We start from the raw sequence: 22,617 nt of genomic DNA, 5'->3' as shown, positions 1-22,617 counted from the left end.
ACAGGTCCCCCCGCACCGGAACGCGCTTCTCCCCCGGTGCCCGGCGGCGCCGCCGGTCCCTGCGCAGCGCGGCCCGGCCGGTGCCGCGTGACGTCACCGGGGATCCCGGGGGCCGGGGCGGGCGCGGGGCCGGGGTGCGGGGGGGGTCGCCGGTGTCCGCAGCGCCGGGACGGGGAGCGCCCGCGTCCGCCGGGGTCCCGGCCTCGCCCCGCGGCCGCCCCGGCCGCCCCTGCCCCGCGCGGCGCCGCCGTTCTCCGGAGCGACCGGGGGAGCGACCGGCGAAGCGGGGCGGAGGCGGTCGGGGGAGAGGGGGGGGCGGTCCCGTGAGAAACGGGGGGACCCGGGGCGGGGGGGCGGCCCCGCGTGGGGATTCCCCCCGCCCTGACCCCACCGGGGGCGGGGATCCCCTCCCACGTGGGCGCGCGACCCGCCCCCCCCCCCCCCCCCCCGGTGACGCGCGCGGCGCCGCTCCCGGTGACGCCACCGCGGCGGCCGTGACGCGCGGGGCGGGGGGCGGGACCGGGACCGCCCGGCGGCGCGAGGCGCTTCCTGCCCTGCGCCGCCGCCGTTTGGGCTCCGCTCGGCGCGGCGGGCCCGGTGCGGCCCGGCCCGGCGCCATGCGGAGCCGCGTCCCGCCCTGAGCCGGGCCCGCTCCGCCCGCCGGGCCCGCGCCGCCGCCGCCAGGTGCGGGGTCAGGGCGGGGCGGGGGGGGAACGGTCCGCGGCGGCCGTTAACGGCCGGGGAGAGGGGGCGGTTGGGGCCCCGCGCGGGGGCGGCGCTGGGGAGACCAACCGCGCTTTGCCGGACACGGTGAGAACCTCCCCCCCATGCTCCCCACGGCCCGGTGGGACCCCCCGTTACCGGCGATCTCCCGGTGCAGCGTCCGGGCCTCACCCGGCTCGGAGCCGCGGCCGCTGCCGTTCCCCCGCGTTCCCATCCCGGGGCAGGCGGGAGCCCCCCCCGCACCGCCCGACCCCCCCGCCCCGTGCCCGCTCTGTTCCGCCGCCCCCGCCCGCTCCGGGACCCCCCTGCGGCGGGGCGGGGGGGGGAGCGCTCCCCGGTTCCCGCGGGACCGGGCCGGGGGGGCTGTTACCGCAGGGCCGGGGTGCGGCGCGGGGGGGCCGGTCCCGGCGCTTTGTCCGTCCATGTCCGTCCCCCCCGCAGGAAGCGGCCGGGAAATGGCAGCCGCGCGTCCCCTTGTTTGTGAAACGTCCTTTCTAATCAGGTCGCGTCTGGCTCCCGGGGCCGACCGGTGCTGCGGGGCGGGGGGGCCGCGCTCCCCCCAGGGAACGGGGCAGCGGGCGCCCGGTGAGCCGGGCAGGGTGCCGGTGGGTGCCGGTGCTTTGGCACCGGGCGAGCGGGCGCTGCCACGTCGGCTCCGGGCGCCGCGATCACCCCCCGGTGCCACCCCCGCGGTGCCACCCGCCGCACGGCTCCGGTCCCGCATCCCCGGGGCCGCCGCGATCCGGCGCTCGCCCTCCCCACCTCGCCCGCTGGCGCCGGCTCCGGTTACCGGCCGTGGCCCAGTTTGTGGCTCCGCGGCCATCACGTGCTGCCCTGGCGCTGGCCACGCTCCCGGTGGCGTTCGGCACCCGGGGTGTCCCCGCGGTGGGGCCGGGTCCTGTTTGGCACGGGCCACGTCCCCATCCCGGGGCAGCCGGTGCTGCCGCAGCCCCGCGGCCCTTGCCAGGGTTCGCTCCCACCTTCCAGTTTTATTTTCAGGGCCGCGGTGTTTCCCTCCTGACCACATTCCCCACACCTGGCACCGTCCCAGTCCACGGCGCTGACCTGCAGCCGCCACCTGCCCGGCTCCGGCGCGTCCCTGCGCCGCCTCCAAACGCGGCGGCGCCGTCGGTGCCGTTCCCGCTGGCGCATCGCGCGCCGGGCGGCACCACAAAGGCCTTTTGGTTCGGCAGCTCCGGCCGGGGGGGCTGCGCCAGCCCCCCGTGGGGTGGGGGACACTCGGGGACATCTGGGAGCAGCGTGCGGCAGCTGCGTCACCGCCCATACGGGTTTCTCTGGTGGATGAATCACCGGTGTCCCCGGCCGGCGGGGAGCGGGTTTGGTGGCCGCGGCCTCTGCCGGGCACCGGCGAGGACATGATGAAATCCCGGCCGGGGTTTCGACACGGGCTGAGCTCAGTTCCGGGGAGCCCGGGGGGGGGGACACAAGGCTCCGGTCCCTCTGGTTGTCACCGCGGAGGCGTTTCTGTGCCGGTTCCCCAGGGAGCGCCGGGGTCACGGAGCCGCGCGGGGGGGCCGGTGCGTCACTGTGCCGGAGCCGCCAAGGCCCCGCGATGGCGGCGCCCGGGAAGGAGCACGAGCGGGTGGCGCCGACGCTGGGATGCGGTGCCGAGCTCTGGCGGCTCATCTCGCTGGGGACACCGCGGTCCCGGGGGCTTTGCTGTTGCTTCCCACCCCCCCGTGTTCCCCCGCTCCACCCGGGGGGTCCCCGGTGCCACCGCCGCCGGGTGACCCCGCGTTTCTTGTCCCCTCCGCAGCGATGGAAACAACCGACCACCTGAACTTCACCGGCCTTTCCTCCGCACCCGCTGCCTCAGGACCGAAACCCGCGCCTGCCTCAGGGGACACCCCCTTCGGCCCCCCGCCCGCCGGCCCCCCGCCCGGGAAAGGTCAGTGTCCCCCGGCTCCGCGCCCGTGCCGGCGCGGATTTGGCCGTCAGCTGATCCGGCGCTGCCAAGCACCCGGCTAATCCGGGGCCGGTTCTGCCGAGCGAGGAGCCGCGGCCGCCCGGCTCCGTTTGGGCGCCGTTGCGCTGGGGTGGGGGCTCCGTGGCTGCCGGGACAGCTTGTCCGTCTGTCCCGAAGCCGTCTGGCCTGTCACGGCCAGTCCAGGTGAGGCGGGTGTCACCAACGCCCCCGGCGCCGCTGACCGTCTGCGCTCTGGCTCCCTCGCAGGTCTGAACGGGGACACGAATGTCAATGGCTTCTCTACTGTATGTCACCCCAGCACTTCAGGGACCCCCGGCTCGCCCCCCCTCCGCGCCTACGACTGCCTCTGGGACTACCCCCCGTTCCGCAAGGCCGGGAGCCCCCCCGCGCCCCCCCTGGGGCCCTTCCCGCTCAACGGCGCCACCGGGGGGTCCCGCCCGGCGTCCCCGGGACACGGCGCCGACCTGCGGGCGGCCGGGCAGGAGTTCTGGGGCAACGGGACCCCCGGCGCCATGGGGCTGAACCTGGACTCGCAGGAGCTGTACGACGCCTTCCCCGAGCAGAGCTTCGAGCTCATCCCCAACGGCCCCGACGGCTTCTACGCGGGGGAAGCGGGAGCCGGGCGCGGGGGCTCCGACGCCAAAGAGATGCCCCCCGCCATGGCGGAGAACGGCGGGGGGCTGGTTGGCAGCGTGGAGCTGGAGGAGGCGCCAGGTGGGAGCGTGGGCAGAGCTCTGGGTTTGGGGACCCCACGCTGGGGAATTGGGCTCCCTGGGGACACCCGGCCCGTTGTGACGTGTGCCGGGATCCCGTTAAACCGGGGCCCCAACCACCCGCTGCAGGGGACGGTGGCAGCTCTGCCCCTGCATCTTCTGCTTCCCCAGACCCTTCTCCTGCATCTTCTGCTTCCCCGGACCCTTCTCCTGCATCTTCTGCTTCCCCGGACCCTTCTCCTGCATCTTCTCCTTCCCCGGACCCTTCTCCTGCATCTTCTGCTTCCCCGGACCCTTCTCCTGCATCTTCTGCTTCCCCGGACCCTTCTCCTGCATCTTCTCCTTCCCCGGACCCTTCTCCTGCATCTTCTCCTTCCCCGGACCCTTCTCCTGCATCTTCTCCTTCCCCGGACCCTTCCCCCGCCCCAGCTCGTGCAGGTGACACCGCGGGGGTGTTTGTCACCGCCGTGTCCCGTTGCCACGGGGGTTGTTTCAGGTCGGTTGTTCCCTTCAGATTTGAAGATGTGCAGCTACAACGGGGCGGCCCCCGGCGCCGCGGGGCCCGTCCTGGGCGCCGGCAGCGGCTGCCTGGGGGACGTGTCCCCCATCGCCCCCCGGCTGGAGGACACCCCCATCCTCAGCGGGGACCCCCTGGAGCCCTTCGAGTCCCTGGCCAGAGGTAGGGGGGCGGCTGTGGGGGCAGGGTGGGCAGGGGCCCTGTGCGTCCCCTCCGGGTGACGGTGACAGTGGTGATGGAGACAGTGTCTCCGTGGGCTGGTGGCACTGGGCCCATGTCCCCACCATATCCCTCCCCACCAATGTCCCCGTGACCCGGTGTCCCCGGTGCATCCCCACACTCGGCCATCTTGGGCTTCTCCAAAGGAGGGGGCGTGGAAACCCCTTAACCCCTGTGCTCCCGGCGCCTTTTCGCCCAGGGGGGTCCATCCACCCGCCATGAGCAGGGCTGGGGGTCTGTGCCCCCCCGGCCCAGCTCCTGCTGTCCCCCCAGACCCCGGCACCGGGGACCTCTACACCATGGACGACTCGCGGCTCGTGAGCGACAAGTCCTCCCTGGATGACCCCCCCGGCCCCTTCGGCCTCCTGCCCGCCAGCCCCCCGCCCGCCCTCGGTATGTGCCACCGGTGCCGGTCCCCACCTGGGGGGTGGCCGCCCCATGTGGCTCCTGTGGCACCTTTGTGTCGGTGCTGGGGGGACAGAGGGATGCGCAGCCATGTCCCCCCATCCCCGGTGTCACGGGAGGGCGGTGACGGTGACGTCCCTGACCTTGGCTCTGCAGACAGCGGCCTCGACCATACGGGGCCGGAGGAGTCGGGGGGGTCCCTGGAGCTCGACCCCCCGCTGGAGCCCGAGTCCACCGAGGAGGAGGAGGAGGAGGATGAGGACGAGGCTGCCGACAGCTGCCCGGAGACATCGGCTGCGCCGGGAGCGGGCGGCGAAGGGGCCACCCCGGCGAGCGCCGCGGCAGCAGGTGAGGCCGAGACCCCCGCGGGCCCCCCGTCCAGCCCGCGCCCCGAACGCATCCCGTCCCGTCCGTTCCCGCAGGTGACGTCCCCCGGCGGCGCATCGCCACCCCCGAGGAGGCGCGCGTCCCCCTGCAGCACGGGTACGTGTCGGCGTCCCCCGCGCCCCTCGGGCGCCCCGCGGCCCCGGCTCACGGCCCTGTCCCCAGGTGGCGGCGGGAGGTGCGGATCAAGCGCGGGAACCATCGCTGGCAGGGGGAGACCTGGTACTACGGGCCCTGCGGGAAGAGGATGAAGCAGTTCCCGGAGGTGATCAAGGTGCGTCCGCGGGGTGGGGGGGCTGAGCCGGGACCCCCGACCGCAGCCGCTGGGAGCTGCGGGGCCCAGGGCGCTGCCCCCCCTCCCGGCCTTCATCCTCCTCCTCCTCCTCCCGGCAGTACCTGAGCAGGAACGTGGTGCAGGACGTGCGGCGCGAGCACTTCAGCTTCAGCCCCCGCATGCCGGTGGGAGATTTCTACGAGGAGCGGGACACGCCGGAGGTGGGTCTGGGGGCCACCCCGTCCCCGCTTTGCGGTGGGCGCCGCGGGAGGGGACCCCGGTGGGTGCCATGGGAGGGGACCCTGGTGGGTGATGCAGGTGGGTCCCGCCAGGAGGGGACCCCAGTGGGTGACCCCGGTGGGAGCTGCGGGAGGGGACCCCGGTGGAGGACACCGGTGGGCGCCACGAGAGGGGACCCTGGTGGGTGCCGTGGGAGGAGGGGACACCAGTGGGTGCCATGGAAGGGGACCCTGGGGGGCGCCGCAGGAGGTGACGCCAGTGGGTGCTGCGGGAGGGGACCCCAGTGGGTGCTGTGGGAGGGGACCCCAGTGGGTGCTGCGGGAGGTGACGCCAGTGGGTGCCATGGGAGGTGACCCCAGTGGGTCCCAGGGAGGTGACGCCAGTGGGTGCCATGGGAGGTGACGCCGGTGGGTCCCAAGGAGGGGACCCCAGTGGGTGCCACGGGAGGTGACGCCGGTGGGTGCCACGGGAGGTGACGCCGGTGGGTCCCAGGGAGGTGACCCCAGTGGGTGCTGTGGGAGGTGAGGCCGGTGGGTCCCAGGGAGGTGACCCCAGTGGGTGCCACGGGAGGTGACGCCGGTGGGTCCCAAGGAGCGGACCCCAGTGGGTGCCACGGGAGGTGACGCCGGTGGGTCCCAAGGAGGTGACCCCAGTGGGTGCTGTGGGAGGGGACCCCAGTGGGTGCCACGGGAGGCGATGCCGGTGGGTCCCAGGGAGGTGACCCCAGTGGTGCCGCAGGGTCTGCAGTGGGTGAAGCTGAGCCCCGAGGAGATCCCCTCGCGCATCCAGGCCATCACGGGCAAGCGCGGCCGACCCCGCAACGCCGAGAAGACCAAACCCAGGGAGCCGCCGGCCGCCAAGCGCGGCCGAGGCCGCCCGCCCAAGCTCAAGATGGTGGATCTGCTGAGCAAGACGGACGCGCGGCTGCTGAAGAGGCTGGAAGCCCAAGGTACCCCCTCCCCGCCCCCCGGCGCGCTGCGGCCCGGCTCCGGGGGTCCCCATGGCCACCCTCCCTCTCTGCTCGCAGACGTGCTCAGCGACGAGGACAAGCTGAAAATGAGCAAAATCAAGAAGAAAATGAGGCGGAAGGTACGAGCGGCCGCGCGGGGCTCAGGGCGGCCCCGGGATTGAGGGGGGAGGCGCCGCCAGGTCCTGAGCTTGTCCCTTCCAGGCCAAGAACAAGCAGAAGCAGGAGGCCAGAGCCCCCCGAGCAAAGGAGGCCAAGAAGAAACCCAAGGTGAGTGTGCAGGTATGATAGAGCCAAGGCGGGGCGGGAGCTGGAGCCGCTGTCCCCACACGTCCCCGGGTCCGTCCCCAGGCCAAGGAGAAGAAGGGCAAAGCGGAGAAGGGCAAGGAGAAGGTGGAGAAGGGCAAGGAGAAGGCCCGGCCCAAGGAGAAGAAGGGCAAAGGGGCTCGCAAGGCGGACAAGGGGCTGCTGGCCCAGCGGCGGCTGGAGGAGCGGCGGCGGCAGCAGCTCATCCTGGAGGAGATGAAGAAGCCCACGGAAGACATGTGCCTGGGGGACCACCAGGTAGACCGGGGCACCGGGGGGCGGCGGGGGCGGCCGCTGAGCCGGCCCTGACCCCCCTGTCCCCCGCAGCCCCTGCCCGCCTTCTCGCGCATCCCGGGGCTCGTCCTGCCCAGCCGCGCCTTCTCGCACTGCCTGACGGTGCTGGAGTTCCTGCAGAGCTACGGCAAGGTGCTGGGCTTCGACCCGGCGCGCGACGTGCCCAGCCTGTGCGCGCTGCAGGAGGGGCTGCTGGGGGGGCGCGACCGCGCGGGCGAGCTGCAGGACCTGCTGGTGCGGCTGCTGCGCGCCGCGCTCTGCGACCCGGGAATGCCGCCCTACTGCCAGGTGAGCCGCCCTCCGCTTCCCCAGACCCTTCCCCTTCTCCTTCCCCTTCCCCTTCTCCTTCCCCTGCTCCTTCTCCTTCCCCAGACCCTTCTCCTGCACCCTCTGCCTCCCCAGACCCTTCCCCTGCGCCCTCCGCTTCCCCAGACCCTTCCCCTGCTCCTTCTCCTTCCCCAGACCCTTCTCCTGCACCCTCTGCCTCCCCAGACCCTTCTCCTGCACCCTCTGCCTCCCCAGACCCTTCCCCTGCACCCTCTGCCTCCCCAGACCCTTCCCCTGCGCCCTCCGCTTCCCGGGACCCTTCCCCTCCACCTTCTCCTTCCTTGGACCCTTCTCCTGCATCTTCTCCTTCCCTGGACCCTTCCCCTGCACCCTCTGCTTCCCGGGACCCTTCTCCTGCATCTTCTCCTTCCCCAGACCCTTCCCCTGCACCTTCTCCTTCCTTGGACCCTTCCCCTTTGCCCTCTGCTTCCCCGGACCCTTCTCCTTCCCCGGACCCTTCTCCTTCCCCGGACCCTTCTCCTTCCCCGGACCCTTCTCCTTCCCCGGACCCTTCCCCTGCGCCCTCTGCTTCCTCAGACTCTTCTCCTGCACCCTCTGCTTCCCCTTCTCCTTCCCCTGCTCCTTCTCCTTACCCAGACCGTTCCCCTGCACCCTCTGCTTCCCTGGACCCTTCCCCTGCTCCTTCTTCTGCTCCTTCTCCTTCCCCGGACCCTTCCCCTGCGCCTTCTCCTTCCCCGGTCCCTGCTCCTGTCCCTGCTCTTGTCCCTTCCCCAGCCGGGTTGGTGCCCCCAAGGCCCTGGCTGCTGCAAGCTCGGGGAGCCCAGATTTGGGGGGTTCTGCTCTTGTGGGCAAAAAAGGGTCTTCCCAACCCCCTCCCTGCTCTGCCCAGTCCCTGAAGATCCTGGGGGAGAAGGTGTCGGAGATCAACCTGAACCGCGACACGGTCTCCGAGATCCTGCGCTGCTTCCTGACGGCGTACGGGGCGGGCGAGGGGCTGTGCGAGGGGCTGCGCACCAAACCCTTCCAGGCGCTGCCCCCCGAGCAGAAAGCCGCCATCCTGGCCTTCCTGGTGACCGAGCTCAACGGCAGCGCCCGCATCATCAGGTGAGCCCGGGGGGGGCCCAAACGTGACCCCTCCTGTGGGACCCCATCTGTCCCCGGAGCTGCCGGAGCCCCCGCAGCCCCCACAGCCGCCCCCTGTCCCCACAGCGAGATCGACAAGACGCTGGAGAACATGTCAAGCTACAGGAAGAACAAGTGGATCATCGAGGGCCGGCTGCGCAGGTGGGGGGCTGTCCGGTCCCCACGGACACCGGGCCCCGGTCTGCACCCGGGCGGGGGTCTTGGGGTGACATTTTGGGTAGGGGGCAGCTGGAGGACGGTGTCTCTGCGGTGTCACCGCAGGCTGAAGGTCGCCCTGGCCAAGAAGACCGGCCGGCCTGAGTCGGAGATCACGGGGCTGGAGGACGGACGGCGCCGGCGCAGCTCCCGCCTGACGGAGGAGACGGGGCTGGACATGGAGGAGGAGGAGGAGACGCGAGGCCGAAGATCCCGCAGGGAGGAGGAGGTGGGTGGCGGGGGCGGGGGGCGCAGGGGCGGGGACGCTGCCGCGGGGGGTCCGACAGGTCCGTCCTTCCTGGGGGGTCCGATGGGTCCATCCTTCCCCAGGGATCCGTCCTTCCCAGGGGTCTCATGGGTCCATCCTTCCCTGGGGATCCATCCTTCCCAGGGGTCCGATGGGTCCTTCCTTCTTGGGGGTCCGTCCTTCCTTCCCGGGGGTCTGACGGGTCCGTCCTTCCTTCCTGGGGGTCTGATGGGTCCATCCTTCCTGGGGGTCTGATGGGTTCGTCCTTCCCCGGGGATCCGTCCTTCCCAGGGGTCTGATGGGTCTGTCCTTCCCTGGGGATCCATCCTTCCCGGGGGTCTGATGGGTCCGTCCTTCCTGGGGGGTCCGATGGGTCCATCCTTCCCCGGGGATCCATCCTTCCCAGGGGTCCGACGGGTCCGTCCTTCCCTGGGGATCCATTCTTCCTGGGGGGTCTGATGGGTCCGTCCTTCCCCAGGCCGACACGTCCGCGTCCAGCGTCCCTGAGCTGGAGAGGCAGATCGAGAAGCTGGCCAAGGTGAGGGGCACCGGGAGCTGGGACCCCCCCCCACCATGGGGCTATGGGGACCGTCACCCCACTGCGTCTCTCCCCACAGAGGCAGCTGTTCTTCCGCAAGAAGCTGCTCCACTCGTCGCAGACGCTGCGGGCGGCCGTGCTGGGCCAGGACCGGTACCGGCGCCGCTACTGGGTGCTGCCCCACCTGGGCGGCATCTTCGTGGAGGGCGCGGAGGGTGAGCGATGGGGCTCCCGGGGGGTGTCCCAGGAGGGGACCCCACGTCTCACCTGCTCCTGCCCTGCAGAGGCCGAGCCGGAGCCCCCAGGGCCCCCCGAGGAGAAGGCGACCCCCCAGCTCTGCGCGGTGAAGGAGGAGCCGGCGGCCGCGCCGCCTCCCAGCCGGATGAGCTGCGCCGCCCCGCGCGCCCGCGGCCGCCCCCGCAAGAGCAAAGAGGAGCTGCCGCCGCGCTGGGGACCCGCGGCTCCCCCCTTGAACGGGGCCCTGGAGGAGCCGGAGCCGCTGGGGCAGAGCCAGCACGACCTCAGCCAATCCGCCTTCCTGTCCTGGCTGAGCCAGACCCAGTCGTCCCTGCTGCAGGGCTCCGTGCTCACCCCCGCCAGCAGCCCCGGGGACACGGGGCTCCCCCCGGCCCCCGCCGACCCCGCTGAGGAGGAAGAGGAGGAGGAGGAGGAGGGAGAGGAGGAGAGCGGCCCGGAGGCTGCGGAAAAGTGGGGACCCTGGTTCAACCTGCTGCCGCGCACGCCCTGCGATGACCGAGGGCCCCTGGCTACCTCCTCCGCCGAGTCCGCGCCGCGACCCCACGGCCAGCCCCACGGCCAGCCCCACGGCGAGCTGCCCAAGGGCTCGGCCAGGCAGGTACGGGCTGACACTGCAGGGGCTGCGCCCCGTCCCGTCACCCCGGCATCCCTGTCCCGTCACCCCGGCATCCCTGTCCCGTCACCCCGGCGTCCCTGTCCCGTCACCCCAGTGTCCTTGTCCCTTCCCCCAGCGTCCTTGCTCCATCACCCCGGCGTCCCTGTCCCCTCTGACACGCTCTGTCCCTCCCAGCTGAACGGCCTCCCCGAGGACGACCCCGCGGCCCCCCTACTCGCCTCCACGCCGGTGCACGCCGGCGCCAGGGCCCACGGCGCCTGTCCCCGGAGCCGCGGCGGCCTCGAGAAGCTCCAGGACGTGCCGGGGCAGCCCAAGCGCCGAGGGCGACCCCCTACCAAATTCTTCAAGCAGATGGAGCAGAAGTACCTGACCCAGCTGACGGAGCAGCCTGTTCCCCCTGGTGAGAGCCTGGCAGGGGTTTGGGGTGCAGGGTTTGGGGTTTAAGGGTTGCAGGATTTGGGGGTGCAGAGTTTAGTGGGAGGATCTGGGGGTGAAATATCTATGGGGTGCAGCATTTGGGTATCAGGATGTGGGGGTGCAGGGTATTGAGTGCAGAGTTGAGGGTAGAAGGATTTTGGGGTGCAGAGTTTGGGGGGAAGGCTTTGGGGGAGCAGGATCTGGAGTTGCAGGGTTTGGGGTTTCAGGGTTGCATGATCTGGGGGTTCAGGATTTGGGGGTGCAAAGTTTAAGGGGAGGATCTGGGGGTGAAATACCTGTGGGGTGCAGCATTTGGGTATCAGGATGTGGGGATGCAGGGTTGAGAGTAGAAAGATCTTTGGGTGTCAAGTTTAGGGTGAAGGGTTTAAGGGTTGCAGGATCTGGGGGTTCAGGATTTGGGGGTGCAGAGTTTAAGGGGAGGATCTGGGGGTGAAATATCTATGGGGTGCAGCGTTTGGGTGTCAGGATGTTGGGATGAAGGATTTTGGGGTGCAGGGTTTGGGGGTGAAGGCTTTGGGAGAGCAGGATCTGGAGTTGCAGGGTTTGGGGTTTCAGGGTTTAAGGGTTGCATGATCTGTGGGTTTGGGATTTGGGGGTGCAGAGTTTAGTTGGAGAATCTGGGGGTGAAATATCTATGGGGTGCAGCGTTTGGGTATCAGGACGTTGGGATGAAGGATTTTGGGGCGCAGGGTTGAGGGTGAAGGCTTTGGGGGAGCAGGAGGTGGGCCTGCAGGGTCTGGGGGTGCTGACCCCCCCGGCGCCGCCTCGCAGAGATGGCGAGCGGCTGGTGGTGGCTGCGGGACGCGGAGGAGCTGGAGGCGGTGGCGCGGGCGCTGCACCCGCGGGGCATCCGGGAGAAGGCGCTGCACAAACACCTCACCAAGCACCGCGAGTTCCTGCGCGAGGTCTGCGGGCGAACCCCCACGGGTAAGCGGCGCCGCGCCGGGGCGGGGGGGCTGCTGCGCCCACCCCTCCACTGAGACCGTTTCCACCCCCAGACCCCATTTTCCACCCGCGCCCCGAGGCGGCCGGTGCCGCCGCGTCCCGGGAGGCGCTGGCGCGGTGGTCGGTGACGGACAGAACGTACGAGACCGACCTGGCGGTGCTGCAGTGGGTGGAGGAGCTGGAGCAGCGCGTGCTGATGGCGGATCTGCAGATCCGGGTGGGTGCCGGCGCGGGCGCCGCTGTGCCGTGACCCCCCCCATCCCGGCGTGGGCACCGCTGTGCCGTGACCCCCCCCATCCCGGCGCGGGCGCCGTTGTGCCGTGACCCCCCCTCCCCGGCACGGGTGTCGCTGTGCCGGGTGAGCGGGGGTTTCGGGGTGGCCCCTGGGGTTTGGGATCCTTCCTGGGTTTGGGGATCCCCCCTGCAGCTTGCAGTCCCTCCCCTAGAGATTTGGGGTCCCTCCTAGTGCTGGGATCCCCCCCCGCTTGGAAATGGGGATCCCCCCCCCCTTGGAAATGGGGATTCCCCCCCCCTTGGAAATTGGGATTCCCCCCCCCTTGGAAATGGGGATTCCCCCCCTCTTGGAGATGGGGATTCCCCCCTGGGGATCCTTCCTGGGGCTGAGGTCCCCTCCTTATAGATTTGGGGTCCCTCCTGGTGCTGGGATTCCCCCCTGGTGCGGGCGCCGCTGGGCCGTGACCCCCCCCCCCCCCACCCCCGACGTGGGTGCCGCTGTGCCGTGAGCCCCCCTGGCGCCCACCCTGACCCCCCCTCTTCCCGCAGGGCTGGACGTGCCCCAACCCTGACTCGACGCGGGCCGACCTGCGGTACTGCGAGCACAAAGTGGAGCCCCTGGAGGACATCACGGTGCGGAGCCGGCGGGACGGGCAGCCCCCGCGCCGCGAGCCCACCAACCCCCTGGACCTGGCGGTGCTGCGGCTGGCGGCGCTGGAGCGCAACCTGGAGCGGCGCTACCTCAAGGAACCGCTCTGGCCCCTGCACGAGGTGGTGCTGGAGAAGGCGCCGCCGAACCGCCCCGAGGAGCCCAACCCCACCGAGATGTGAGTCCCGCGCCCCCCACTGCCGACCCGCCGGGACGCGGGGGCCACGCTGAGCCCCCGTTTCCCCCCGATTTCCCCCCGCAGAGCCTACGAAATCACCCCCCGCGTGCGGACGTGGCGGCAGACGCTGGAGCGGTGCCGCAGCGCGGCCCAGGTCTCGCTCTGCATCTACCAGCTGGAGAAATCCATCGCTTGGGAGAAGTCTGTCAACCGGGTGGTGAGTGGGGAGGACAGGACCGGGGTGCTGGGGGTCCCCGGGGGTCCCCGCGGCTCATCCCCCATCCCCATAGACCTGCCTGGTGTGCCGGCGCGGGGACGACGACGAGCACCTGCTGCTGTGCGACGGCTGCGACCGCGGCTGCCACCTCTACTGCCACCGGCCCAAGATGACGGAGGTGCCCGAGGGCGACTGGTTCTGCTCCGTCTGTGTCTCCCGGGTAGGTTATGGGGCACCCCCCACCCCACAAACCATGTCCGAGCGGGGGCTCCGGCGCTGATCTCCTCCCCCTCCCCGCAGGCCGGGCAGCACCGGGACCCCGTCACCCCCCGGCGCGGCAAGAAGCGGAAATGGGGGCGTCTGTTTGGGGGGAGCCCGGAGGAGGAGGGGACCCCGCGGCGCCGCCCGGCCTCGCGCCGCCGCGAGGGGCTGCCGGTGCCGCGGGACGCGGGCGGGGGGCTGTCCCCCCCCAAGCGCCGGGGCGCCGCGCTGCGGAGCCAGCCCAGCGACCTGACCTTCTGCGAGTGAGTGGGGCCCGGGGGGCGCGGGGGCGGCCGGGGGGGGTCCCGCTGACCCCGTGTAATCTCCCCCCTCCCCCCAGGATCATCCTGATGGAGATGGAGTCGCACGAGGACGCGTGGCCCTTCCTGGAGCCCGTCAACCCCCGCCTGGTCCCCGGCTACCGTAAGGTCATCAAGAACCCCATGGACTTCGCCACCATGCGCACGAGGCTGCTGCGGGGCGGGTGAGCGGGGGTTTGGGGGGTCCCCTGGGGTTTGGGGGTGGCCCCTGGGGATTGGGATCCTTCCTGGGTTTGGGGTTACCCCCTGCAGCTTGCAGGTCCCTCCCCTAGAGATTTGGGGTCCCTCCTAGTGCTGGGATTCCCCCCCCTTGGAAATGGGGATTTCCCCCCCCTTGGAAATGGGGATTTCCCCCCCCTTGGAAATGGGGATTCCCCCCGCTTGGAAATGGGGATTCCCCCCTGGGGATCCTTCCTGGGGCTGGGGTCCCCTCCTTATAGATTTGGGGTCCCTCCTGGTGCTGGGATTCCCCCCTGGAGATGGGGATCACCCCTTGGGAGTCTTTCCTGGGCCTGGGGGTTCCCTCCTGCGTTTGGGGATTCCCCCTGCAGATTGGGGTCCCTCCTGCTGTTGGGGTTCTCCCCTGGAGATGGGGATTCCCCCCCCCACCCCGAGATGGGGATTCACCCCCTGAGGGTCTTTCCTCAACCTGGGGATTCCTTCCTGGCTCTTAGGGCTGGGGTTCCCCTTTAGGGCTGGGGTTCCCCTTTAGGGCTGGGGTTCCCTTTAGGGCTGGGGTCTCTCCTGGGTTTGGGGGTCACCTCCCACCCCCCCATGCCGCAGGTACTCGAGCTCGGCGGAGTTCGCGGCGGACGCGGCGCTGGTGTTCGACAACTGCCGGACGTTCAACGAGGACGACTCGGCCGTGGGCCGCGCCGGCCACGCCATGCGCAGCTTCTTCCAGAGCCGGTGGGAAGAGTTTTATCAGGGAAAACCCCCCCTCGACCCGTGAGGGGCCCCCCCGCGCCCCCCCAGCCCGCCCTGGGGTCGGGGGCCCCCCCAACCCACCCGGGGTCGGGGTCCCCCCCCCAGAACTGACTCCTCTGGAGCTGCTCTCGCTGCCTGCTGATCCTGCGGGGCCCCCCCAAACAGCCCCTATTTTTGACACCCCCCAACCCCCCCCCAGCACCACAAACTCACAGACTGTGTACGCCAAAAAGAAAACAAAAAAAGAGGTGTTTTTTTTTCTTTATTTCTTTTTAAAGTTTTATTTTCTAATTAAAAACAGAAGCAACCCCCCCCCATATCCCTCCCAATATAAAAAGAAGCAAATTCCTCCCCCCCCCCCCCCCCCCAACCCCGGAATATTTAATAATAGCAATAGTTCATAGTGAATGTGTCCGACATGTGTTACTGGCCAGTAAAGTGGACTTAGCCCCCCCCTGCGCAGACACTTTATGGGGAGGGGGGACCCCACCTGGCTCCAGGGACCAAACCCGGGGGGGGAAGTGGGGGGGGCAGCGGGGGGGCCCCGGCAGCCCCTTTGCTGCCTCTCAGGAAGAGCCCGGCCCCCCCACACCCCACCCCATCCCCCCCTCCCTCCCCACCCCAACTGGGACCCCTCAGGGACACCCCCCCCCCCCAACCCCACCATGGACTTGATGCCTCAGGCGGGTGTTGCCCCCCCAACAAGCCGGGGTGGGGGGGGCACAGCGTGGGGGTGTCCCCCCCACCCCCCCTCACCCCCCCCCACCTCCCCCTGGCCAGGATATTACGGGTACTCGCTCTGGGGGTTCGGGGCGGTTGGGGGGGTCCCGGGCGCATCCCCCTTCCCCCTGAGCACTGAAACAACTCACCTACCTGGGCGGGGGGGCACGGCCGCCCCCCCACCCCCCCCACCTCCCCCCCAAAAAGCAAAGTAGCCTTTTTTCTATGAGTAACCTCAGAAAGCGTTTATTGTATTTGGTTGCCGGGGGGGGGGTCGCTCGGAGCCGTTTCTATGAGCAGAATATTTATATTTTCAGTACCTTGCGCTGTCCCCAGTTCGCGGGTTTTTCGGGTGGTTTCGGCGTCTCCGTGTTGTTCTCGTGTTTGTTCCCCCTCTCCAAGTTTAACACACCCCCCCCCCCCCCACGGCTGGTACCACAGGTTTAGGCGGGGGGGAGGGACAGTGTCACTGCACCCCCCCCCCGGCCGCCTTTTTTAGACCCAGCCGTGTCGTTTTAGTGACTTTTTGATAATGTACAGGTTTTTGTGAATTTAAATTTATTTCTTTCTATATTTTTAGGACCAATCTCATTTTTAATAAGGTTTAAAGGAGGAAAAGGGGGCGGCGGGGGGGGGAAGCGCTGCTTTGTGTGTCCCCCCCCCACCCCACCCCACCTCACCTCCCCATTGCCTGTCGATGTCCCCACGAGCTGTAGGACCCCCCGCGTGTCGCGTTCGAGAATAAACGACTCACGTTTGATAAACAGATGGTGGTCGGAGCATCTATGGGGGGGGGGGCATGCTTTGGTGGGGGGGGGAACACACTTTGGAGGGGATAAGTATAAGTAGGGGAACGACCTATTAGAGAGCAGCGTAGGGGAAAGGGACCTGGGGGTCCTGGGGACAGCAGGGTGACCATGAGCCAGCACTGGGCCCTTGTGGCCAGGAAGCCAATGGGACCTGGGGGGGGTTAGAAGCAGGTGGTCAGTAGGTCAGAGAGGTTCTCCTGCCCCTCTGCTCTGCCCCTGTAAACAGGTTTTAGTTTGGATACTATCAGGATATACTTGGCAAACATATATATGTATAAATACATAATATACACAGCCATAGCACCCTGAGAATGCCCGATCTCATCTGATCTGGGAAGCTAAGCAGGGTCGGGCCCGGTCAGCACTTGGATGGGAGACCAGCTGGGAATCCCGCGTGCTGTGGGCTGAGCCAGCACTGGGCCCTTGTGGCCAGGAAGCCAATATGGAAAGGGTGACATTCTGTGATTCTGGGGGGTGGGGACACTTTCGGGGGGCTATAAGGACCCCCCCAACCCTCCCTCTCCCCACACAACAGAAGCATTTGCTTTTCTTGCCTTTTTTATTTAAAAACAAAACAAAAAAACAAACCTTGAAGGAGGGGGGTTATTGAGGGGGGTTTATTGGGGGGGGTGGGGGTCGGGGGGCCGAGCGCGGAAGCAGGAGGAAGAAATACAAAACTAGAAACCTCTGGAGAATTTCTTTTTTTCTTTTAAAAAAAAGCAACTTAAAAACCTGTACAAAATGCGCTACGTATAAATTAAAAGGGGGGGGCCTGGGGGGGGCCTCGGCTTCTCCTCTGCAGCTCAAGCACCCCCCCTCCCCAAACCAGGGGAACCCTGGCAATCGGTGACACCCCCCCCCCTTGCAGCAGGGGGGGCGTCCCAGGGCCCCCCAGCCCTGGCGGGGGGCAGCTGTGGGTCTCCCTCTTTGGTTCCTTCCTGGGGGGGCCGCTGCCCCCCAACCAAAGGGACTGTGCCCGGGGGGGCCAGGCAGTAGCAGCAACGGGGGGAGGGGGGGAAAAGTGGGTGATGGCTGGAAACCGGGGGGGGGGTGTCACCCCAAAGCGGGGGGGACAAAGGGCCACAGCCCCCTGCCCCCCCACCCCAGGCTGAACACCGAGCTGTGGGGTGAGGTAGATGTGTGGGGGGGTCCCTGTGGCCCCGGGGGGGCTGGGGACTCCTGGGGGGGGATGGAAGAACCGGGAGGCCCTGGGCAGAGCTGGGGGGGGGGGGCACGGCAGCCCCAGAGCTGGAAGCAAATTGGAGGGGGCGGGGGGGCGGCTGCCCCCCCGCTCCGGGGAGGGACGGACGGACAGACAGACCCACAGCGCAGGGGTCGCGAAGCCGGGGCGGGGGGGGTCGGGGCAACTCACCCCCCCCCCCCAACACTCCCTCAATCTTTGGTTGCAAGAGCCACCCCGGGGCCCCCCCGTGATTGTCGCTGGGGGGGGTTTCGGGGGGAACTCTAAAGTGCCTGGTTGACCCTCGGGGCGCCCATGGAGGTGGGGGGGGGGGGTGGGTTATTGCACTTGTCCTGTCCCCCCCCCGGGCCGGGGGTTGGGGCGGGGGGGGGGGGGGCAGCATGCAGACCCCAGCCCATGCCCACGGGGGCAGGAATGGCTGCGGGGGGGGGGGGGAATGGGGGGCAGCACCCCCGGCCCTGCGGGGGGGCTGGTGCCCGGGGACCGCGCCCCACGGTGGGGGGGCTGTAGGGGTCACCATGGTGTGTGTGTCCCCCCATCCCCAAGCCAGGGGCAGCGGCCGCACCAGGCAGCAGAAGGCACGGGGGGGCACCGCGGCGGGGGGGGGGGGGGGGCGGCACCCTGGAAGCACGAGGGGGGGCGGCCGGGCCCCCCGGCCCCCCCGGGGCAGCGTTTGTTGGTTTTGCCTCTTTTTTTATCTTTTTTTTTGCTTTTTTTTTTTTTTGCTTTTAGTTTTTTAGAAAACTCAGGAGGAAAAAAAAACCTCCAGGCGGGGGGGGCGGTGGGCGGGGGGGGGGGTGGCAGCGAGACCCCCCAGCACAGGGACGGGCCCCCCCCTCCCGGGTCAGGGTCCGTCCCCAGGCAGCGGTGATGGGGTGGGGGGTCCCGTCCAGCCCCTCCCGCAGTCCGGGGGTCCCTCGGGCCGGCGCCCCCCCCCACTACTTGGGGTAGGGGTAGGGGAAGGCGCCGGGTTCAGACGGCGACTCGATGGGGCCGTGGGCCGGGGCGGCGCTGCCGTCCTGCGGGGAGGGGGCAGTGGGTCTATGACCCCCCCACCGGAACCCCCAAACTCCCCCGAGCCCCCCCCCAGACCACCCCCCCCCACCCCAACTCACCTCCAGCGGCAGCGCGGGCGGCACCGGCGGGTACGGCGGGATGAAGGCGCCGGGGACGGCGGCAGCGGGGACGTACTGGGGGGGCGGGGGTGAATGGGGGGGGTCAGGGGGGTCGTGGGAGGTGAAAATGGGGGTTGGTTTAAAGGGGGAGGGTCTTACCGTGCCAGCGCTGCCCAGAGAGAGGTGGCCGAGCTGCTGGGCCAGGGGGGCCACCACGGAGGGCTGGAGGGGGACGGCGTGGTCCACAGCGGGGGCCAGGACCGCGCCCTGCACGGCCCGTCAGCGGGGGGCACGGGGGGACGGGGGGGACGGGGGGGGATACAGGGATGGGGGGAAGACATGGGGCGGGGGGAACACGGGGGTGGACTGGGGGAGTGGGGAGGGGGCGGGACACGGCGATGGGAAGTGGACACAGGGTATCCTGGGGCTGTGGGGACCCAGGTTTGGGGGATACACAGGGGCCAGGGAGCCCCAGGGTGCAGGTGAGGCGGGGCGGGGCCATGGCAGCGGTGGGCGGGGCATAGCCGAAGGCGGCAGGGCCTTGGCAGTAGTGGGTGGGGCCGTGGCAGCAGTGGGCGGGAGGTGCCCGAATGGGGCGGGGCCATGGCAGCAGTGGGTGGGGCATGTCCGAATGGGGCGGGGCCACGGCAGCGGAGCGCAGGGTGTGGCTGCCAAACTGGGGTGGGGCCCGGAATGGTGTCAGGGCGGGGCAGGCGGGGGCGGGGCTCACCGTGGGTTGCACGAGGTACGATTGGTGCATCCAGGCGGGGCCGTGAACCTGCAGCAGCGGGGAGGGGGGGTGGGAGCGGGCGGGGGCTCCCCAAGCCCCCCACCCCTCCCCCTGCAGGGGACACCCCCTCCCAACCCCCCCTGCGCCCCCCGTACCTGGTAGGAGGAGACGGGGGAGGGCAGGTAGGGCAGTGCGGGGGGGGCGATCATGCGGCTGGGGGCCAGGCCATAGGGCGCCGGGTAGAACCTGCGGGTGGGGGAGTCAGGGGTGGGGGGGGGCACAGCCGGCACCCCCCCACCCCAGGGTCCGGGGGGCACCCACCCGTTCTGCAGCGCTGTCGCGGGGTCATAGGCCAAGGTCACGGTGTTCTGGGGGGGCAAATGCGTCAGTGCTACCGCACATCCCCCCCAGCAGCCGTGGGGTGTGTGCCCCCCCGCCCTGCCCCCCCTCACCGTGTCGCCGTCCCGCGCCCACGCTCTCCCGTTGGGCACAAACTTGCTCTGGCTCTGCCGCTTCTTCTGCCCCCCGTCCGCGAACTTGCAGAGCAGCGGGTCCGGGGGGGCTGTGGGGTGGGGGGGGGGACACAATCAGAGCTGTGAGCTGCCGCCCAGACCCCCCCCCGGTGCCTCAGGACCCCCCCAGCTCACCTGGCACCCCCGGGGGCATCTTGATGTACTTCCCGTTGAAGTGGGTGATGACGGCCTCGCACTTCTCCGTGGATTCCATGCTGGGGGGAGCGGGGCTGGGCCGGGGCCGCGCACGGGGCCCCCCGACCCCCCACCCTGTGTGGGCCCCCCCAGGCCCCTATGGAGCCCCCCAGCCCTATGGAGCCCCCCAAGCACCCCCCTTCCTCCTGGGCACCCCCACCCCTCAGGCTGCCCTCTACCCCCCCCAGCAAAGCCCACCTGCCCCTCCACCCCCATGCGGCCCCCCAGACCCATGTGGACCCCCCCAGTATCCCACATCCTCCCAGGTACCCCAGCCCCACCTGCTACCCTGTACTTCCCAGCAAAGCCCACCTGCCCCCCCACCCTCATGTGGACCCCCCAGAACCATGTGGACCCCCCAGCATTCCCCCATCATCCCAGGCACCCCCAGGCCCACACGCTGCCCTGTGCCCCCCCCAGCAGAGCCCACCTGAGCCTCCCAGCCCCTTGTGGCTCCCCCAAGACCCGTGTGGCTCCCCCCAGATGCATGTGGACCCCCCCAGACACCCCATATCCATGCAGCCCCCTAGCATCCCCCATCCTCCCAGGCATCCCCAGCCCCACAGGCCACCCCGTGGCCCCCCCAGCCCCACGTGGCCCCCCCATACCGTGCGAAGCCCACGCCGCGGCTGGCCCCGTGGGGGTCGCGCAGGATGCGGGTGGACACCACGGTCCCGAAGGGTTTCAGCAGCGCCTCCAGCTCCTGCTCGTCCACCCCGGGCGGCAGGTTCGAGATGTACAGGTTGGTGGGGTCCTGCTCCTGCTGCTGTGGGGGGGGGTCAGGGGGGTGTCTGGACCCCGTGGTGCCCAGGGGGGGTGTCTGGGTGTCCTGGGGGGGGGCAGGATGTGCCGTACCTTGGCCATCTGCGCCTGCACCCCACTGGCCTTCAGCGCCGTCACCGCTTTCTGAGCCGCCGTGGGGCTGTCGAAGTCGACGAAGCCGTAACCTGAATGGGGGGGGGGGACACACACACAGAAATGAGAGCGACCCCCCCAGAGCCCACCCAGAGCCCTCTTGCCACCCTCAACCTTTGCACTTGTTGGTTGTCTTGTCCAGGATGGCTTTGGTGGAAACGATCTTCCCGTAGCTGGGGGGGGAAACGGGGGGTTCAGCGCCCAGCGGGGGCTGTGGGGGGGGACAGCGGGGACCCCCCGACCCCACTCACGGCTGGCAGAGCTTGACCAGGTCCTGGTCGGTGGTGCCGGGGTGCAGCCCGCGGATGTAGAGGTTGGTTTTGCTGAGCTGGTCCGTGCCCCCCCCGGCGGGGCTGGGGCTGGGGGGGCCCAACGGCTGCGCCGGAGGCACATAGGGCTGCTGGGGGGGGCGGGGGGTGTCAGCACTCCGGACCCCCGGGGATGTCTGCGCAGGATCTGACCCCCCCAGACCCCCCGCGGCCGCGGGACCCCCGGCCCGACACAGCCCCGGGGATAGAGGGAAACTGAGGCACGGGGGGGCCGGGACTCCCCGCGTGTCCCGCCCTGACCCCCGTCCCCGCGCGGGGTTCCCCCGGGTGTCGCCCCGCCCCTCCCCGGGCCTGCCGAGGATCCCGGTGCGATCCGCCGGGGGGGGTGACCGGGCCCCGCCTGTGCTTCCCCCGCCCGCCACGGCCAACCCGGGGGAGGGGACGGCGGGTCCCCCTCCACCCCCGCGACCGGGGGTGTCCCGGGCCGGGATGGCGCTGCGGCGGCCCCGGGGGGGGTCCCGGTACCTTCTTGCCGCCCTTGTTGTAGGTGAGCGCGGGGAGCGCGGAGCGCGGCGGCACCGACAGCAGCATTTTCCCGAGCGCGAGGGGCCGCGGCGGGGCGGGGCCGCGTGACGTCACGCGCGGAGCCAGCCTGGAATCCGCGCCGGCCCCGCGCCGCCGGGTCCTAGTGCCGACCCACCCGGGACCGGAGCCCCGGCCTGCGGGGGTCCGGGGTTTCCCGGTGCTGCCCCCGCCCCGCCCCGGGTCCCAGCTCCCCGCTGGATGGTGCATTCAGTCGAGGCGTCGCCGAGGCGGGGGGACAGCGACACGGGGGGGCAGGGACACGGGGGACAGCGACACGGGGGGACAGGGACACAGGGGGGATAGGGACACAGCGGGAACAGGGACACGGGGGGAACAGGGACACGGGGGGACAGCGACACTGGGGGCAGGGACATGGGGGGCAGGGACAGGGCGGGCAGGGACACGGGGGGCAACAAGGACACGGGGATAGGGACACGGGGATAGGGACACAGGGGGGACAGCAACACGGGGGGACAGGGACACAGGGGGCAGGGACACGGGGGGACAGGGACACGGGCGGCAGGGACACGGGGGGGGCAGGGACACGGGGAGACAGGGACACGGGGGGATAGGGACACGGGGGGGGCAGGGACACGGGGGGGGCAGGGACACGGGGGGACAGGGACACGGGGGGACAGGGACACGGAGAACAGGGACACGAGGGTCAGGGACACGGGGGGGACAGTGACACAGGCCGCCTGTGGGAAGCTGACACCGGGGGATCCTCCCACTCCCGGCAGCGACCCGTTCGCTACACCGGGACCTGCGCCCCGCCACGCCGGGCGTCAACCGCGGGATCGCGCGGTCCCGAACACCCGGGACCCCGTGGACGGACGGTGCCGGCGGGGGCGCTGCAGCCTCGGGGGCTGGACCAGGGTCCCCGCCCCACGGGGTCACTGCGTGAGCTGCCCCGGCGGCGGGGACTCCATAGCGGCGGCGGGGCCGCTGGCGGCCGGAGCGCCCCGTTCGGTAACGCGCGGTCCCTTTAAGCGCGGCTCCTTTAAGGCCGCCAAGCCCCGCCCCCCCGCCGCCATTACCCTTCGGCGGGGGCGCTCGCCCCGCCCCGCGCCGCCCGCACTATGGGCGCGGCCATTTTGGAGCCGCCGGTCACGTGCCCCCGCC

The 22,617-nt window shown here is 70.5% G+C and overlaps 2 protein-coding genes across 4 annotated transcripts; one reads left to right on the top strand and one right to left on the bottom strand.

Annotated features, from left to right (window-relative positions):
* The first annotated feature begins 555 nt into the window (after positions 1 to 555).
* Positions 556 to 15,912, top strand: BAZ2A (bromodomain adjacent to zinc finger domain 2A). Its single transcript, XM_082073751.1, has 29 exons — positions 556 to 684; positions 2,501 to 2,632; positions 2,918 to 3,385; positions 3,899 to 4,063; positions 4,394 to 4,513; positions 4,682 to 4,873; positions 4,948 to 5,008; positions 5,075 to 5,183; positions 5,303 to 5,404; positions 6,162 to 6,372; positions 6,451 to 6,512; positions 6,595 to 6,660; positions 6,742 to 6,954; positions 7,024 to 7,278; positions 8,168 to 8,382; positions 8,488 to 8,562; positions 8,683 to 8,845; positions 9,342 to 9,401; positions 9,481 to 9,616; positions 9,686 to 10,257; positions 10,450 to 10,675; positions 11,485 to 11,640; positions 11,712 to 11,875; positions 12,442 to 12,719; positions 12,804 to 12,936; positions 13,010 to 13,156; positions 13,237 to 13,460; positions 13,538 to 13,681; positions 14,301 to 15,912. The coding sequence occupies exons 2-29, from the start codon at positions 2,503 to 2,505 to the stop codon at positions 14,467 to 14,469; spliced, it is 5,016 nt and encodes a 1,671-aa protein (XP_081929877.1). The 5' UTR covers positions 556 to 684; positions 2,501 to 2,502; the 3' UTR covers positions 14,470 to 15,912.
* A 612-nt stretch (positions 15,913 to 16,524) lies between these two features.
* On the bottom strand, positions 16,525 to 21,521 carry RBMS2 (RNA binding motif single stranded interacting protein 2). 3 transcript variants are annotated; one of them, XM_082073539.1, is made up of 13 exons: positions 21,436 to 21,521; positions 20,893 to 21,041; positions 20,756 to 20,814; positions 20,582 to 20,673; positions 20,335 to 20,492; positions 19,667 to 19,746; positions 19,472 to 19,581; positions 19,341 to 19,387; positions 19,175 to 19,265; positions 19,020 to 19,067; positions 18,449 to 18,556; positions 18,290 to 18,364; positions 16,525 to 18,193 (listed from the first exon to the last, which is right to left on the bottom strand). In XM_082073539.1, the coding sequence occupies exons 1-13, from the start codon at positions 21,499 to 21,501 to the stop codon at positions 18,113 to 18,115; spliced, it is 1,164 nt and encodes a 387-aa protein (XP_081929665.1). In that variant the 5' UTR covers positions 21,502 to 21,521; the 3' UTR covers positions 16,525 to 18,112. The 3 variants fall into 3 exon arrangements, with proteins under 3 accessions (XP_081929665.1, XP_081929667.1, XP_081929666.1); XM_082073541.1 differs by having other exon boundaries at positions 20,335 to 20,489; XM_082073540.1 differs by having other exon boundaries at positions 20,893 to 21,038; positions 21,436 to 21,507.
* Between the last annotated feature and the right edge of the window lie 1,096 nt (positions 21,522 to 22,617).

Source organism: Streptopelia decaocto (assembly GCF_964273445.1).
Source record: "Streptopelia decaocto genome assembly, chromosome: 27".
Lineage (NCBI taxonomy): Eukaryota > Metazoa > Chordata > Aves > Columbiformes > Columbidae > Streptopelia > Streptopelia decaocto.
Note: the sequence above shows the minus strand (reverse complement) of the source record. Positions and strands in the feature narration are given on the sequence as shown.

Excerpts from the sequence above, each read along its gene's own strand:
- RBMS2 (XM_082073539.1), bottom strand. The coding sequence starts at position 21,501 with ATGCTGCTGTCGGTGCCGCCGCGCTCCGCGCTCCCCGCGCTCACCTAC. Across the intron at positions 19,388-19,471 it reads GGGCGCGGGACGGCGACACG|AACACCGTGACCTTGGCCTA; the intron begins GTGAGGGGGGGC and ends TTGCCCCCCCAG. Across the intron at positions 19,266-19,340 it reads GCGACAGCGCTGCAGAACGG|GTTCTACCCGGCGCCCTATG; the intron begins GTGGGTGCCCCC and ends CCCCACCCGCAG.
- BAZ2A (XM_082073751.1), top strand. The coding sequence starts at position 2,503 with ATGGAAACAACCGACCACCTGAACTTCACCGGCCTTTCCTCCGCACCC. Across the intron at positions 4,874-4,947 it reads GGCGAGCGCCGCGGCAGCAG|GTGACGTCCCCCGGCGGCGC; the intron begins GTGAGGCCGAGA and ends CCGTTCCCGCAG. Across the intron at positions 11,641-11,711 it reads CTGCGGGCGAACCCCCACGG|ACCCCATTTTCCACCCGCGC; the intron begins GTAAGCGGCGCC and ends TTCCACCCCCAG.